Source organism: Orbicella franksi, chromosome 2 (assembly GCF_964199315.1).
Source record: "Orbicella franksi chromosome 2, jaOrbFran1.1, whole genome shotgun sequence".
NCBI classification, from domain to species: domain Eukaryota; kingdom Metazoa; phylum Cnidaria; class Anthozoa; order Scleractinia; family Merulinidae; genus Orbicella; species Orbicella franksi.
In genome coordinates, this window is record NC_138146.1 from 9,264,601 (window position 1) to 9,282,528 (window position 17,928).

Sequence of the window (17,928 nt, forward strand, 5' to 3'; positions counted from 1 at the left end):
CAACATAAGCATAGTGAAGTTTTACACTGCGAAAATGGAAATAGACAAGGAGTTTGATAACTCGATCAACAAAATCGAAATGGTTATTCGAAGTTGATTAAAGAAAGCGTCATCGTAACTTTGCTGATTATTTCTGCTTTATTCGCATATTTTGAGCTTAGCTTTTAATATGTTCTCAAACATTTATCAAGCTTAAACATATTTAAAAACTATAGAGTTATTGTTTGAGTTCGATGTACGCTTTCAGAAAGTGCGGCGGAAGTACAATTTGTCATGTTTATTGACTGTACAAAACACGCATCGGCGGGCGCTCTCATTCATCGACAACAGAGAATTTACCGGATTTTTACACGAATAAAACTGAGCGGTATCTACGGACGTAAAGTTATTGGGCCTTAATGAAACATCAAGCGTTGCTTACAATTCAGGCGAAACTCAAACTAGCAATTATTTTGTTTTACTTTTCGGTCGCGATAGACTGGCAAATTCCTCGGAAGCGTGTGGCAAGAGGAGCTAGGAAACTATGAGGTCCTGAAGCTCTGCTATATCTAAATATATCGAGCTAGTTTTTTGTTGTGTAATGGAAAAGCTGTTAATCTTTAACATATGTGAAATTTAAAGTGGAGTAATGTGCAGCTCATGTAAAAGAAGCATCCGTCAGAACACAACTTGGTCAGCGATATATATCTAAGCTTAAAGCGGAACATACCCAAATTCGACACTGTCTTACTTCACTCAAACTGGAGCAGCTTACGACGAAAATACTTAGGCAAAATTCCAACAGACGTAAACGCGTTGAGTTGTGGGCCAAAAACATAAAAAATATCGGGAATTTCGGACGCCATTTCCCCCGCGCGACATCCGCAAAAATCCTCGCAGCATGTACGCGCGTGTGCCGCAGGCGATGGCGCAATTTGTTCTAAAAATAGAATTATTGTCCCATATCATGGGGACAACCCCAATACTAGAAATGGCGCGCGCTTACGGTCTCCGTCCCCGATTATGGCTCCTGTTTACATGTAATACAGTGGGCTACCCCGGGGAAATGGGTGGTGACCGCTTAATGGGGCTAGCCGCTTAAATAGAGGTTGGTGTACCTTGAATATTTAATTTTTTTTTTTGTATTTTATTGATATTTATATCAGTTTACAAATAAGAGTGACAATAACAATTGAAAATACATTTGCAGATAAAAGAAAGAAAAACTAGATAAACTAACGTGAGTACAGATGGACGAGGAATACTATTACTAATAAGACTACTTAAGAGGAAAATACTAACACACCCAAAATACTTACTATTTATATTAATGAATAAAACTACGCTAATTTTTACTTTTGTAGAAGAAACTACATAGACTAACGCTAGTATAGATGAAAAAAGACAAAAACAAAAACAAAAACAAAAACAAGAACAAAAACAAGAAATACTGTTACTAATAACACTACTTATGAGGAAAATACTAATATACCAAAAATACTTACTAATATATTAATAAAAATTTTTTTCACTATCAGGATATAAATTTCTTGGTGAACATGGAGTCAATTCAAGACAATCATGATCGACGTGTATTTGAATTATCACTCGTCATGCACCTTCAATTTCAGACTCTTATCTGCCATCGCCCTTTCCAGAACAAAGTTTTTAAATTTTGGGTGGCCGCTTAATAGGGGTAAAGATAATAATGAAACCCTTATCGGAACGACCAAATGGTGGCCGCGGAGGTAACCGGTCAATAGGTGTTTTATTTACAATATTTTACTGACAATGATTTTGGACTGTATTGACAACAGTCCTCTATTTCCTGTTACAAACATACCAATGCCTCGCCACAAGGCAAACAAAATACGCCAAATAAAATGGCATGGCCAGGGCTATTTACTCACGTAATTACTAATTAAATTTAGTCTGTTTTTCTCACGAATTAGACACGTTGCGATTTTCTATTTTTATTTCAGCTAGTTCTTGCTTCATTGATCTATAATTTGTTTCATAGCGATTTTTTTAAAATTCTAGTGAGTACAGGCACTAGCTTTATCAGCTGTCAGGGTCTGAAACATCAAAACCTACAACAAACGTGATTTGGACCTAGGCCACGTACACTATAGAATACGATTATATAAATATACACATGTTATTATACATATGAATAAACAGATGAACAATGATTAAATTGTTTCATTTATCCTGAGAGTGCTCTATACAAAATAGATCAAAATGTGCAGCGTATGCCGTGACAGCATTGCGTGACGAATAAATAACGGCTGTAAGATTGCGGCTGCGCCGACACGCTTATCAGCAATGGTCAGCAGTCGATCAAACGTATTATTTTGGCGCAGTGCAAAGCAAGCAACTATCTACAAATGACTCGACCGTTTTTGACTTAGATGCAGTGATGTTTATATGCGCAGAAAGATGGTCACAGATTCATGATATTCGACCAATAATAGGTTGACAGTTGGCGATGTACATCGGACGTTAACCTTGTGTAAACAAAAGCAAACTTCTGCTTTATGTGCGACGAATGGTGAGAGATCGACTAGAAACGCGTCAAATCGGCTTTGGACCTGCCTTTTGCAACAAATAAGGTTAGAACATTTCGAAATTATCAGCTCTGTGTCTATTTCAACTTATTACAGGTCAAGTCATGTGGCGCATGCTAAAATATACGTCTAACCCGTAAACTGAAATTTGACGACGGATGGTCAAATATGTGCATTTTTGACGTACTTTGAAAAGCTCTCACGTCGCTCACAATCATTTGCCCAAAGAAATTTTTACAGGAATCTGTAGATCATCCTTCTGCGATTCAACCACCAGAAGCTTAATCCATTTGAAGGTTTCGCACATGGTGAAAATTAATTATATACACGAAGTACCTTTAAGTGAATGAGATACATGTCTTCGAAATTTAATTATTTTGCGCCCAAAAGGACAACGCCACATTCCCTAAAACCAACCCAGTACACATTTAAACATTGCATAAAAATATTTGAGTGTTTTAAAGACGGAAGAATGATGCAGTTTTGCATGCGAGACTCTCAAATTTGCTTAATAAAATGGTGCGTCAAATGACGATTTTAACGGAATTTGGTAATTTGCATATTTCTTTGAAATAAAAGGATATTTTGCCAAGAAAACTATCCCGTAGTTTTTGTCATGCTCTAGCCTATCTACCATAAGAATATGAGCGAAATCGAATTTTCGACCCTTGCCGCGAAATTAAGAATTTGTCTGATTTTTACAGGCAGGCACTCTTAAGGACGTTCGCGCAAAAATTTTCCAGTCGATAGATTTTTTTAAAATTTTTACTGCAGTCAGATGAGTTAATTGAGTCAGAAATGCAAAAAAAAAAAAAAAAAGAAAAAAAAAAAAGAAAAAAATTGGAGGTCACCGAAAGCGTGTGGAAAACTACCCTGATTTTGAAAAATTGGTGCACGTAATTGAGCTGTTCATTTTATTTTTTAGGATAACTGCAGAAATTCTCGCGCGCTCTTTGGCTAATTTTCATTGTCAATATGCGGACAGACACATGAATTTATAATTTATACGATGCATCAACGAGCGAGAGTGGACAATTTGACAATTTGTTATCGTAATAAACAAATTGACGTCAGTTTTTCATGCGTTTGTCCTGTTGTTGACAATGAATTTCGTCATAACATTGTCAAGGTAGTCTGCGAATCCACCCAGCTATCGTCTCGTGGATCCACAGCTACTTTGACAATGTTATAACAAAATTCATGATCAACAACAGGACGGAACCATGAAAAACTGACGTCAATTTGTTAAACTTAGCGCGCGCTCGATGCATGACGTGGCGTCTGAATTTGCGTGCGCAGTAAGGATGCGCAGAAACAATATAAATTCTCTTTTAAACGAAATTTTTCGTATGAACATGATTTGATTTGTTTGAATATGAACATACAAGTACAACGTTTTCAAGTCGGGGCAAAAGGCTTTATAAACAATGCAATGCAATGCAATGCTAGGTGAGCATGAAAAAGCTTCAAACAAGAAATAGTTTGCTCCAGTATGATTAAAAAGTTATCCAAAATTAGCTTAGTTCCAGCTATGTTCGATATTTCTGATTCTGATGGAGATCGTATCTCTTATAACTGTTGTACGCAGTCTGGAGCATCGGTTGGTAGCTTGTTATCACAAAGTACCCTGTTTAACTTCCAGTCATTGGGAGTTGATAGTAGATCGAAGTTGAAACTCTCATTAAGTCAATTTTAGAGGAGAATGAAACTGTTAATGTAAGATCAGTCAATGAATTAGTGTTCATTAGCGTTCTTTGACTCTACCCACCTGGGTTTAGTATGGCATTGCGTCTGAGTCCCAGTTTGTATTCAGTGGAGTTATCAATGGCTGCCAACTGAACAGCATAAATTAATCAGTAATTCTGTTGGAAAATCAACCTTAAGAACGCAACTAGCTAAGTGTCACTAAGCCCGTGTTTTCACGAGAGATGTTTACCTTGCATTGGTTTTGTTTTAACCGCTTTACTGAAGTGAAATTTTTAATCGTGTAAACACAGTGGCAAACCTCGGTATCAATCAATCAATCAATCCTTATATTTGCCGCCATTTGTTAAATGGCGGCAAAATCAAAAGTAAGCCAACCAAAGGTTTGTCGACAGTTGAACGCCTCATCAGGCATGGTTTAGCTCAGTAACCGACGGTAACCGAGGAAAAGCAGACGTTGTTGCGACATCTTGGCAGCAAGTGTTCACGCGTTCAGCGCGTAAAGAGGTGAAAAATAGAAAAAAGATTCCTTCTAATGTAAGTAGGTTTCAAGTCAACAGGCCAAAAAAGCTAAATAAGCCCATGTTTAGGCAAAGAAATCCCGGACTGCTGTTTCCCGTTCATCGTTAAGTGCCGTAAGTGTTTCCTTTCTGTTGGAGGCTCAGTAGCTTAGTAGCAGTTTACATGCAGGCGTAACTAGAAGAAGACCTACCACGAATAGAGAGGGAAAAAATCATAATTGAGGTCTATGGAGAAGAAAAGCAAATGTTAGAGTTTTAAGCGGCCCCGAATAAGAAGAAGTACCGGTAAACATCTACGTCGCCCGGGCACTGAGATGTCGTTTCAGTTTTTTTTGCGGGAAGAGGCTCAGTGAGATATCAAAATTTTCTTTCCAGTATTCATCTACAAAGCTTTACATTTAAGGAGAGTTTGGCTCGACAACACCGCAAACAAATTGACAACGACCTACGTTCGGCATTGGAGTAAAGTCAGAAATTTTATAACTGATTTTCCAATAGTTTCTGTGCAACATTGAAGCATTGGTTTCTGAGAAAACCTCAAACCGTCCGTTGTATACGGCGTACTTTAGTTAATTAGTTCCGTGTAAACAGCTTCTCTAATAACTGCGGTTTGGTTACGAAACCTCGGTAAGCAGTAACCGTAGTAAACCTCTCTCGTGAAAACACGGCATTGCTTGACCCAATCAACGTTGAGTATGATAGAAAAGTATTCAATTTGCTTTGTTTCTATACTTCAACATGATTTGTTCGCGTTAACTGGTCGCGTTGCCAAAAAAAGGAAATCAGCAAAATGCCATGCTCAAATGAATTGACAACTTCGACCACTGTTAGCAGCTGGATGGCAGTCTTCAATTTTTATTTTTTAACAATTTCCCATTGTATTTGTTTATATTCATCACCTTTGTTCCGTAGATCATCCTTTCTGGCTTGAACACCATACTCATGAGTGAAGCTGTCATACTGCTCGTGATTACAGCTATTGTAGCGATACCGGTCCACGTCCACAGAAAAGCAAACAACCTGGCTGGAATGGACTTAGGAATCCGATCACCGTACCTTAAGTAAAACAGGTCAAAGCAATGGTACTCTTTCACCTTTTAATATCAAATCACATAACAGCGGCGACAACAACAACGACAACAACAACAACGACAATAACGACGACGACAGCAACGAAAACAACCTTTACATCTGTGAACATCTTGAAATTAAAAATGACGACAGCAACAAGAAAAACGTCCATAAAACCTACCCAACCGTTGTCATGGTAACGAACGACCACCAGAATCCCTCGAGTGATCCCGAAAAGAAAGATTTGGGAAAGTCAACGTGATTCCAGTTCATATCCTGCAAAACAAAATATTGAACATCATTATAAGAAAGGCTAATTACTAAAATTACCTGAATTCATATTAAGGAAACTGGAAAATCGTCTTATACTATGGTAGAAAAACGCCAGAGCGATGGCAATAATGGCTGAGTCTTGAGTAGATTAAACGGATTGCAAACGATGATCAGAAATGACGAAAACCAGTTTTTAAAGTTATGTCATTCGTGACCATTCGTGAAGTAGCTTCTTTAAACACCCGAAGAAAATTTCACGAAAAGCTGTTAACTCGAAATAAGGTGATTGCTGCGAACATCTTTAGTATTCGATGTTAACGATCAACGTTAGGTAAAATGTTCATAGTTTTTGCTTTAGATTTCGATGAGACGTAACTGGTTTTAAGCTGCTAACGCGGCATATTTAAGTAATAGTTAAAGAAGATATCTTACGTTAAGAGATAAATTTTTATTCAGTGTTTCATTCATGACTTATTCATGAAAACCGCCCCTTCTCGGAGGCGAAGTCCAATAACGAAAAAAGACAGTCTTCTCAGGGCGAAATGCTTTGAAAATAAAAATGATTTGGAAAGAAACCTGGATTGAAAGGTGATTAATAGTATGTTGGGTGGGGTGGGGGGGGGGGGGGGATGAAAGCATCTGATGAAACGTGTCCTAATTTAAGTTATAAAGGAAACTTACCAGAGCCCACACGACAATTCCAGCCACGTACGTCATGATACAAGCGATGACAACAGCAGGCCAACAGCTTAGAATCGCTAGTAGGACTTCCTTGTGAATATCTCTGCATGGAACGAACCAAGACAGCGTTAGTTCTTCTCTCTTTGTTCTCATGAACGACTAGTGCACTTAACATCAGCTTCACTAACTTACCAACTCACCTTCAATTACTTCAAGTCGATCAATAGCTAATTGTTTCACTTGCCAACTTACACAGCCCAACAGTTGCTTTAAAAAATAATTACCTTCGTTCAATCTGGGGAAACAACTCTCGTATGAATTTGTCTCTCCTTTAAACAAAAATAGCTGCTTTCACTTGCAAAGGCTATGCACCCAAACTTTTTTTTAGTGAAGATGCATTTTTTTCTGTAGTAGATAGTATTAACTGAAAAACCTTTATTTTAAAATTTTGGAAAGGGCTAATGGGTGAAACTAAAGATCCTAAATCTTTTTTTTTCTGTACTTGGCAGGCTAAATACGGGCGACCACTTGTGTACGAAGGCAGTGCATTCTGGGGACTAGAAGATTAACCTTTAACCACATTTATTTAAGGTGGCTCAAAACAGTAATATTTCCGTGCGAAGCCTGGACTCTAACACGCACTTCAGCGCTAGGCATCATGCGATCACTCGAGGGGTCGCGAGAAAGCGCGCGAGATTTCAAGTTTGCAAAACTCACAATAAACATGGCGACGCGAGGCCTACTTCGTAAAACTCTGTTTCCACCTAGTTTAGTGAGCTGTTTGCGATATCGCTTGTTTTTATCTTCGAAAACATCCATCCTTCCGGCAATTTCAAATGAAAAAAACATTCTTTTAAACCGCTGTGCTGGAACGTAAACGAAAATTGTGATTGATGTTGTAATCGATCGCGCCGGCTATCAATCTAAAAAACAGCAGGAAAAAACTACTCTTCAAGTTTTCTTCGTTCTTTTTACTAGGCCAGTCTCACCTTCGGGTATTTATGGTACCCTTTTTCTACCGCTTATGCTGCTAACGACAACAGCGAAAAGAAAACATTATTCGCGGGTATTCGTGTTTATTCGCGTGGAATGGCAGGCTTTACTGAGCAGCGGACTACTTTCACGCCTGCGCAAAGTGCCATCTTGCAAAGTCGAGATTTTAATTTGCGCGTAGAACGCGCACGAAAAATTCCTTATTCACGAAGCTAATATCTCAAAAACGGATCCGGTGACCCTACGTTTTTAACGCAAAAACTTGTTCAACAGCAAGAGCGGAATGCATCTGCGAAATTGTGAAAAAAAAAAACAAAAAACTGCGGAGTAGAATTTTTCCAACTTGGAAATTTCCAATTTTTTTAATTTAAGCAAAATCTACGTACTCCGCAGAATGTTTTCTAATTTTCCCTGTTTCTACTTCTGTGTGTAATAAAAAGATTTTTATCAAAAAAAATATGGGGTCACCGGTTTAGTTTTTAAGATAGATGCAATTGATGGTAAAAAGTGGGTCAAGTTTGTTGCTATGCAACAGGACAGTGCTAACTTAATTTATGACTTAAACATAATGAAAGGAACAGTGGAGAGTCACATTAATAAAATAGTACAGCCATTCAAAACAGAACAGTTCCAAGCCTGAAAAATTGCACCGAGTTCTATAAGTCTCAAAAAAACACAGAAAACTGTTTTGAGTCACCTTAAGTGAAAATTAGGGGCGTAGCTAGGGCGGATCCTGGGGTGCCCGTGACCCCCCCTTTTATAAGCCTTTTTTAAGCAAACAACACCCAACAGGTAGCAAAAACGACATGACAATTAGGTGAATACCCTCACTTTGACACAGTGCGACCTCCCCTTTGAAAAATTCTGGCTACGCCCCTGAAAATACACGAGCGGTTCAGTGATGGTTATCAGAATTGAAACGTGAGATTTTGATTTCCGGGGCGAATCTAAACGTCCATGTTAAACATGTAAAGATCTACACTAGCATAGAAGAGTGGTAATCGTTATTAGATCTTCCAAAAACGCGGGATGGATTTTGAAATGTTAACTTTGTGGTTACGTTATGTTTATTTTATAGATTAATTAACGACTTCCTACAAGAGTTAATATCTTATTTAGTGTATCACTTTCTGTAGTTCTCTCACCTCTTTTCAGCTACGATAAAAGCTACGCCCGGAGTCTCCATGATAGGCACGTACTCCGCTATCCCATCAGGACTATAGTACTTTTCTTGAGGCATTACACCAGCAATTCCAAAGGAAATCATTGTTTTGGTACTGATTGCGTCCTTGACCTCAATGACACCTTCTTTCTCGGCTTCTAAGCCATTTGCATCAGTTGTGAAGTCAATCGTCGTGGCGCCGAACTCATCGCATCCCTGGCAGCAGTGAGAAACAGCCAACTCAAGTATGGTTGGCAAGATACCGCTTTCCTTGCTTCTGTTGCTATAGGGTTGTGAGTTCACGTATGGAGGATTTTTCCACCAGTTAGTCGGGATCGTGGAGCGACATCTGCAGGTTCCTTCGAAAGAAGAACATGTTTAATTTCAGACGAGAATTACAAATCTGAACATCACAAACTAGTTATTCAAGTCTTTCTACGTTACCGCCCGGTGACGTCAGGCGTCACCGATTGTGACGTTATGAGTTAGCTGGAAGAGGATGCCTTGTTCAGGATAAGAAAAAAGACATACAGGTATCGAATATTCTAAATTTATCAGAGCACGCTGAGTAAAAGGGGCTATTTTTTTCCTGTGTAACTACAAAATTAAAAAAAGAACTATCTTTCTACACAACGGACCAGAAGGGGCTAGGCTATGCCGTAATCTAGATATGGTTGCTCTTTAGACAAGGTTTTATACATGTCTTTGTGCTTCAAAGTCTGTAAAAGATGAGTTGCTGACTGCTTACAACACGAGTCAATTGAAGTACTTGCGCGTATTGCTTGAGAGAGTTATATTTGTGTGTGGCCTTAAACAGTAACATACGCTTTACAAAACGTGTGATATCTACTGTGTAGCTGAATTACTTTTTAAACTCAGGTTTACTCTTTATTCAGATTGCCGTAAGAGTTCCTTTAACATTCTCCTAACTCGGAAAAGACGCAAGAAGGCAGCCCTAAAGCAGCAGGGAACAAAACATTGAGAGGAATCACGGTCCCTCGTTTCATTTCTCGCACAAAACTCAGTACGAGGCAAAATCGACGCAACTCTCCACACAAACGTACATGAAACATAGTAAAAATATTTATATTATACAACGAATAATCACGCTCACTTGATGATATGTCTTTGATGGGACCGTATCCTTTGCTGGTGAAGGCGGCTATTCTTATGTCGTATGTAGCGTAACTTTCCAGATCAGTGAGAGCATCGCTTTTAGACCCTGCAGGTAGTTGTTTCTTCATGTAGTCTTGTGGAAAAACTGGAGTTTCGTCATAAATTCCAAGGCTGATGATACTGTACCAAATGTAGTAGCCACGTAGAATACCGTGTATGGTGTGTTCCGGGGGGCAGTGCCATGACAGGTAAATTACCGTTGCACTTGCTTTGTCCTTGGCGTAAACATTCTGTGGTTGCTCACTGGGAACTGGAAACATTAATGGATCATTGTTTATTCGGAGAAGACATCTGTTACATGTTAGATAGTCGTGAACTGAATGTTAACATTAGTCTATAAATTTTCAGAAAAAATCCCATACGTAAGCTACTACGTGTTCCAACACAATATGGGTTGGCTTTGCTATGGAATTCCCTGTAACGTTGCGAAATTTGACTGCCACTTTAAATACAGTCTTTGTAACAATTCAATCGTTCTCAAGAAGCAACGAACATAGTCTCAGGGTTGAATGTTCAATAAAGAATCTTGAAATGAACTTGTTTATTTATTTATATACACCGTTTATAGAATATCGTTCACAATATCATATACTTACTGTCTTCATCCGTTGATACATTTACCGGTGCAGACTTGGCACCATCACCTTTTATGGTAAACGCGAGAACCCGTATAGTATAGAAGGTAAACTTCTTAAGACCGTGGATTTCTTTCACATTGACTCTTGGTGAGACAGTTATCTTAGTGTAAGGTGCGAAAGGTTCGTTCGTCTTTCTATAAAGCACTCTATACCCTCGCAGTATACCGTGCACGAAACCGGCGGGAACTGGGTTCCACGTGATTCTCAGCGCTGTTGAGCTGATATTGTTTCCTCGGAGGTTTTGCGGAGGACGGCTGGGAACTGTGTTAAAACAAAAAGTGAGACTTTTGCTTAAAGAAAGAAAAATTGCTTGATAATGATTATAACCTCCCCTTAGTTTCCATATGATCACTGCGATATCTTCGAAGCGATCCCGACAGAAAAAGTCGAGCGGTTCTCTAGACTTCGCGTACAAACTAGTTTCTTACAGAATACAATATTGATCCCAAAAGGACCTGAATTAACAACGAAGCAGTGAATTTTAGTACATTTATCATTGCATCGATCGCTACTATGTCCGGGAGACTGGCAGTGTCGATGTAATCGCATTGATCGCTAAAGTTAATAATAAAGACGTCAATAAAGCGATTCTGAAATTCGTAGCGAGCAAGTGGAAATTAACCTTTAAACAGAGAATGTCCAGCAACTAGTATGTGACTTGCACGGTACGTGATTATGATCTGCATTCATCCATTTATTTGTTTCCTAAACGGACGGCATTCGCACGTTGTCTAGAAGCGTTTTAGGCTCAACTGATTCAATTACACTGGAGTTTTAGCGCGGAGCTCTTTTATTCAGTCAAAGGAAAATAAAACCAAGCATGCTTAGTTTAATGTGTGCAAAATTGGGAAAAACTTCTTTTGTTCCTAAGTGATTGCTTTTTGGCCAGTTATGAAAATGTCCAAATACGTCTTTCCTTTTGATTTACTTATTTGCATGAAATTCAGCTGATAGGTTGGCTCACAATTCTACAGTGACACAGAAGGAAAACTTTATTTCAGTCAGATAAATTTTGAAACAGATCACCGAAAATGTAATAAGAAAGAAACGTTAGATCGGATCAATCCATCATGATTTCTTAAACGTAACTGAAGGAGAAGGTAGAACTATCCATACCATCTTCATCAGTGGAGACTATCAAGTCCAACGACAAGGCTCCGTAACCAATCCTTGTGAATGCGGCCACTTGTATTGTGTAGTTTGTAAACTTATTCAGTCCCATCAGATGAACGTAACGTTTGTTAGCAGGCACGTCCTTGACAGTAGCCCCCTGGAGTTGAGTTCTGTTGTAGAATACTCGATATCCTCTTAGTATGCCGTGAACAAAGCCAGTGGGAACCTCAAGCCACGTGACGTTCACACTGGTAGAGCTTGTGTTATATGATTTGACGCTTTGCGGAGGCAAGCTGGGAACTAGAAAGAAGCATAGCTATTTGATTTCTTGCAATGATTTGAAATTTGAAGAAATGATGGTTTCAGCCTTGGAGAATTGTAGACAACAAAGTAAACAAAAATGCGCACTCCATCAATCCAAGATCTAACTGTACGCAGATTGGTATTAGTTAACACGATCTCAAGAATGAACCCTGATCATAGAGAGAAAGCTTACGGTAGTAAGTTTGTTAATAAAGTTCTAAAATTCGTCTTTTGCCCGAGCTGCGAGGTGCAGAGGAAAATGAATGTGTAACTGTTAAGACGTTCAAATACCAAGTGTTAAAGTTTCTTGCAAGTGGTCTCACATATAACATAGTTAACATTTTGAAACTTTTAAGTTATTCTACTATGAAGATAAAAGCATTGTAAATGTAGCATTTTTAATAATGATAATCATGAACTTTTCTTAATTTAGTATTGCACATTTCTCTAGGGCAGTATATTTTGACTGAACTATATACCTCCGCGAAATTGCAAATATACTTGAGAATTTAAAACGCCTACCGTCTTCATCTGTTAAAACAGATATATTAACAGAAACAGCTCCATCGCCTTTTCTTGTGAAAGCCAAAACCTTTAATGAGTATGCTGTAAACTTTTCCAATCCTGTGATGTGAAGCTTGCGCTCGTTTGGGCCTGTGGTCGAGTTCACATAACTGTCATTCTTGTCACCAGTCCTTTTATAAAACACTCGGTAACCCTGTAGAATTCCATGAACAAATCCTTCAGGTACCTCTCCCCAGGTCACCTGAAGACTTGTAGAACTTGTATTGTATGCTGTTAGGTCAGTTGGGGGTTGACTGGGAACTGAAATTAAAACAAAGGATTTGTTTTTTTGGATGGCAAGAGAAGGAAATACTTTCATCTAACATCGTATGGTAGGGAATGCTTCCCTTGGAGTGGCGTCCTTCTGTAACCAGCGAAGCTAAGAGAAAATTGTTTCTAGAGGGCCTGGAAGTGCGCCTAATTCATCAGTAGGGAAGTAGGGCTGAAAAATTCTGATATGTTAGCTTCATTGTAGCTGTCATCTGTTTTACTGAACAAAACCTACCTACATAATAAACAAAGAGCTTTAATTTCATCGGGTGCAGTGATGAATATTTATTAAATCTTGACTAGCTTTTTAAAGGTAACAGTCGATGAGATAAATATATTTTTCTCCAGATATAGTTAAACTCCAAACCTATGCGACACTTAATAGCTGAGTTAAACTTGATCTCCCAGTATTTTTTCCTGATATAATGAGGGAAAATACTGTTAAAACCGGCAATTAACGCTGCAAGAAGATCTGTTCAATTCAGTCGAATGAAGACTTGTCTACTGGTTAAGGGGGGATTACTTTCGACTTACTGTCCTCGTCAGTTGAAACAAATATGCTAGTTGAGTTTGCTCCATCCCCAATCCTTGTAAACGCTAAGACAGTGACCTGATAAATGGTGAATTTCTTTAGCCCCTGCAACTCTTTTTCGTTTGTAGTTCCTGAAGTTGAAATGACGTTGTTATTGCTTGTTCCACTTGCGACTTTGTAGAACACACGGTAACCGAGCAGAATACCATGAACAAAGCTACGGGGCACCTCATGCCAGCTTACATGGACACTGGTGGAACTTGTGTTGTAGCTGCTGACGTTGTGAGGTGGAAGACTTGGAACTGCGTAAGTAAAACCCGTGCATTAACATGAGGGCAACTAGGATTGGTGTAAAGGTCAAACTTCGCTTGAAGCAAAGCTAACTACGATGAAGAAATATACGATACAGCAGACCTTGAAGCCAAGTTAAAACACTTAGTAGCTTGAACTAGGTCTTAGAAAAACTTGGCTCGGTATGGTAAGCTATTTTGTGGGGCATTTTGACCATAATATGTTAACTGGGCACCTACATCTACATCTACATTTATTAAGTCGGTAAAATCATTAAGACATCACACCAACTAAATTATAAAAGTTGATTACAAAATATATAAATAAATAAATAAATAAATAAATAAACTCTGATAATACATATATAAAAATATGTGAATTATAAAAGAGTATGATATAAAAATATATAGTTTAAAAGTCTATTAATGCTTGGCTAAATAGGGAAGTGGCTTAGAGTTAAAACCAGCCAGTGAGTTTGACTCAGCTATTTCCGCGGGTAGTTTATTCCATAGTCTTATGGTCCTTAAGAAGAAAGAATAAAAATAAATGTTCTTTGTCGTCTTATCTTGCCTATATCTATATCTATAACGATGAATCCATCGAGTTCTAAATTCGGAACCAGTAGAGTCCAGTATTTGTCGCTTTCACTAAGTGTTATACATCAGACAACACACCGAAAAGTGCCCTTATACGATAAAAAAAGCATCTCATCAAATCCACGAAGGAGTTTCCTTTATCAAGTATCTTTGAAAATTTGTATCTGGTTGAGTGAACGAACAACAAATTTTCCTTTACAAGTTTTCTTTGAAGTTCAGTCTGCTCGTAGCCTAATAAAAAAGCTTCTCGACGAATTTTCTTTGAAGCTGCATTACTCTTTGTACTATAGAAATTCCCGAAACCTCATATATATCGTTACCGTTTGAGTAGTTTTCTTTGTTAAACCCGGTGCAAATAAACAAGTTTTGCAACTCGACAAGTGAAACTTACAACTGCCGTATCTTGTTCTGCAAATAAAAATAGTCATGTGAAGACTTATGCAACAAAGGTTGCTGTGTGTGTAGTAAGTATAAAAAGTCCTCGCTCGAAGCAGAGAATGCTGAAGTTGTGCTAGTAACTCACCATCTTCATCAGTTGAAACGAGAACAGGGTCAGATACGTTTCCATCACCAATCCGAGTATACGCCAAAACTTTAACAGAATAATTAGTAAACTTTTCAAGTCCCATCAGCTCAAAACTTTGGTTAACTGTTGTCACATTCTGGTAAAAACTGTCCTCATCTATTTTAAACAAGAGACGATAACCTCGGAGAATGCCATGCACATATCCATCAGGAACAGGCAGCCACGTGACCATTAAACTTGCTGAACTAGTGTTGTAAGCGCCGAGTTGTGTCGGAGGCAGACTGGGAACTGTGAAAAGAAAATATATTGCGAAATGGACGTTTTATGCGATTGTTTAAACAATAAAACGAAGATGAGCGTTCACGGCGTACAAGATTTACATTCGAAGATTGAAAAGTATTTTATTCCTGAAGGCGTTGCCATCCTAGAAAGCTCGGAGCAAAAATATGCGCACGAGTAGTTTTGCCTGTCAGAAAAGAAATACAAATAACACAAATCATACATTAGACGACGTCAAAATATAGACATTATTACAGTATTACTTAAGAATCGGTTAGCATGCGTCCTAAAATTTAAATCTGTTCAGCGTTAAGTTGGTGCCTCAGTACAGGGACTTTTTTTGGTTAGATTGTGATCTTGAAACATTTTAAAAAGGAATTCTGACTACAACGCAAATGAACTGTTTATTGACATGTTTTACTCACCATCTTCATGTGTTCTTGCATGAGTTCCATTTGTCATCGCTCCGTTTCCTTTTATTGTAAATGCCAACATTTTGACCACATACATTGTAAACTTGTTGAGATCAGTGAGCTCTACAGAGGTCACTAGGCTTGTTATATTGATATAACTAGTGTTTAAATCCTTCTCCCTTTTGTACAGCACAATGTACCCCAGAACAATCCCGTGAGCGTACCCTTGCGGCACGGGATTCCACGTCACCTTCAAACTTGTTGAGCTCGTGTTGTATGCTGTGATGTCCGTCGGTGGAAGACTGGGCACTAGAAATTACGTGATGCAACTCATCATATGAAATGAACACTCGTGTTTAAAAACGTGTTTCAAATCATGGGGAAATAAAGGTCATGATGGAAATTAACGAGAATCACACAAAGAAAACTCTGTCTGTATTGAGAACAGGAACAAAATCGAAACTAGAAGTTGAAGTGAAAACGAAATCATATCGTTCATGACTTGATGTTAGATTGTTCAACATGTGAGTAGCATAGATACATCTTAAAACGAGGAGCATCCAGTTAAATTGTCAGAATTTCAGTCGCATAAGGACAAAATGTCATCCCTTTAATCTTTTCCCACATAAAATCAGTGTCACGAAGATTAACGCGCCACTTAATTAAATGTGTTGGACAGGTGAATTCCCCCCATGAGCACCTGCAGCGAATCATGGTAGTTGTATCATGAAAAACAATATCCAGTTCAAGACGATGAATACAACTGCCATGATTGTCTCTTAGAGGAAATTGGCTTCATTGTTGCTTTCTTGTCGAGAAAACTAACCTGTAAAACAGGTTAGTTCCTGGATATACAGACTAACTATTCTGAAAACACTGTTTTTAAGCCAACCTAAGGTTTCTACTCACCATCTTGATCAGTTGATGCAGACACATTTGCTTCTGGTCCATTCCCAACACGAGTGAACGCCGACACATTTACTTGATAGACTGTAAACTTGTCTAATCCGCTTATTGTGGTGAAATTCAACATAACGCTGTCGTTTTGTTTTCTGGTGTCGATTTCTCCATATTTACTGTAAGTTACTTTGTAACCCAACAAAATGCCGTTCACTTGATCCTCAGGAGGTTGTTCCCAGGCAACCAAAAGACTGGTGGAGCTCATGTTATGCGCACGAAGATTCACAGGAGCAAGACCGGGCACTAAAATTTCAAGTTTGAATTAAAGTATTTTGTATTATTTTTTTCCAGTAAAAAAGAAAGCTTTTGTTGGAGAGATTTACTGCTAGGATGGCTCAACTTGGAAAGTTTATGCTAATGCTTATAGGTTCTTCGTTAATAATTCGTACATAAGTTCCAGGGAATGAACCCTTTATGGTCATTATCACCTCTTCCTTTTTCTACTTAATAAACCATTTTTGAAATTCCTTGGATTTGAATGAACTTTTAGTACTTCAGTAATGTAAGAATCTTAGTCTACTGGTAGTTAGCTTAACTTTGTTTATGTCCATTTTTGTGTGCCTATGTTTGCTTGTCTTGTGTCCCTGACCGAAACATGTGAAACATCTTTTCCTTTAACTAGCTGCCTGGAATTTTAAACTCTTAGGTTATTTCGGGTAGCCAGCTTCCCTATCATTTTTGCTTTGATATATCAGATATAACATTGTAAATTCGTCTTCCCTTTTAATTCTGGGGTGAAATAAAGTTTTTGTTGAATGTTGTTACTCATCACAGCATTACAAAATGTTTTTTCTTCATTACTTACCATCTTCAAGTGTTCTTACGCTCAATCGTTTGCTTGACATGCTGACGCCCCTTCGCGTTACACTGCTCACATAGATCGTGTAGTTTGAAAACTTTTTAAGTCCACTGATCAGAAAGTCTCTTACAGTCCTGTTTACAGCAACAGCTAAAGTTCGGTTGTTGTTGTCAAGTTTGTAAGAGATAAGAAATCCTATTGTTGTGTTGAGCTCGTGGCAGTCCGCGCATTGCCACGTGACTTTGATACTCGTGGATGTGTTTGATTCCACGCTAACACTTGTTGGCGGTTTACCGGGCACTTAAAAACAAAAGAACATTTACCTTAAGTTAGAATTCAGAACTAATTGAAATAACGTGGTATACATGGGACAAGAAAAAGGACGGAACTGTCTTGTCTAAATTACAAAATTATTGAAAATGGAGTCACTTTTATGAGTTTCCAAGGTTTTTTCCCCCCTTTACCTAAGAAGACGGTCTACAGGATCAGGAAAAAGAAAAGAGTCAATAAGAAAGAT

The 17,928-nt window shown here is 38.3% G+C and overlaps 1 protein-coding gene across 1 annotated transcript in view; it reads right to left on the bottom strand.

Annotated features, from left to right (window-relative positions):
• Positions 1–17,928, bottom strand: part of LOC145477978 (uncharacterized) — a 39,985-nt gene that overhangs the window by 9,109 nt on the left and 12,948 nt on the right. Inside the window, exons 20-33 of the mRNA XM_081455860.1 lie at positions 17,418–17,711; positions 16,562–16,855; positions 15,665–15,961; positions 14,958–15,248; positions 13,550–13,849; positions 12,704–13,006; positions 11,882–12,178; positions 10,724–11,026; positions 10,066–10,377; positions 8,935–9,310; positions 6,797–6,899; positions 6,024–6,118; positions 5,671–5,827; positions 4,315–4,381 (exon numbers count right to left, since the gene is read on the bottom strand). Of these exons, the coding sequence (XP_081311986.1) occupies positions 4,315–4,381; positions 5,671–5,827; positions 6,024–6,118; positions 6,797–6,899; positions 8,935–9,310; positions 10,066–10,377; positions 10,724–11,026; positions 11,882–12,178; positions 12,704–13,006; positions 13,550–13,849; positions 14,958–15,248; positions 15,665–15,961; positions 16,562–16,855; positions 17,418–17,711 (3,489 nt within the window). The remainder of the gene's footprint in view (positions 1–4,314; positions 4,382–5,670; positions 5,828–6,023; positions 6,119–6,796; positions 6,900–8,934; positions 9,311–10,065; positions 10,378–10,723; positions 11,027–11,881; positions 12,179–12,703; positions 13,007–13,549; positions 13,850–14,957; positions 15,249–15,664; positions 15,962–16,561; positions 16,856–17,417; positions 17,712–17,928) is intronic.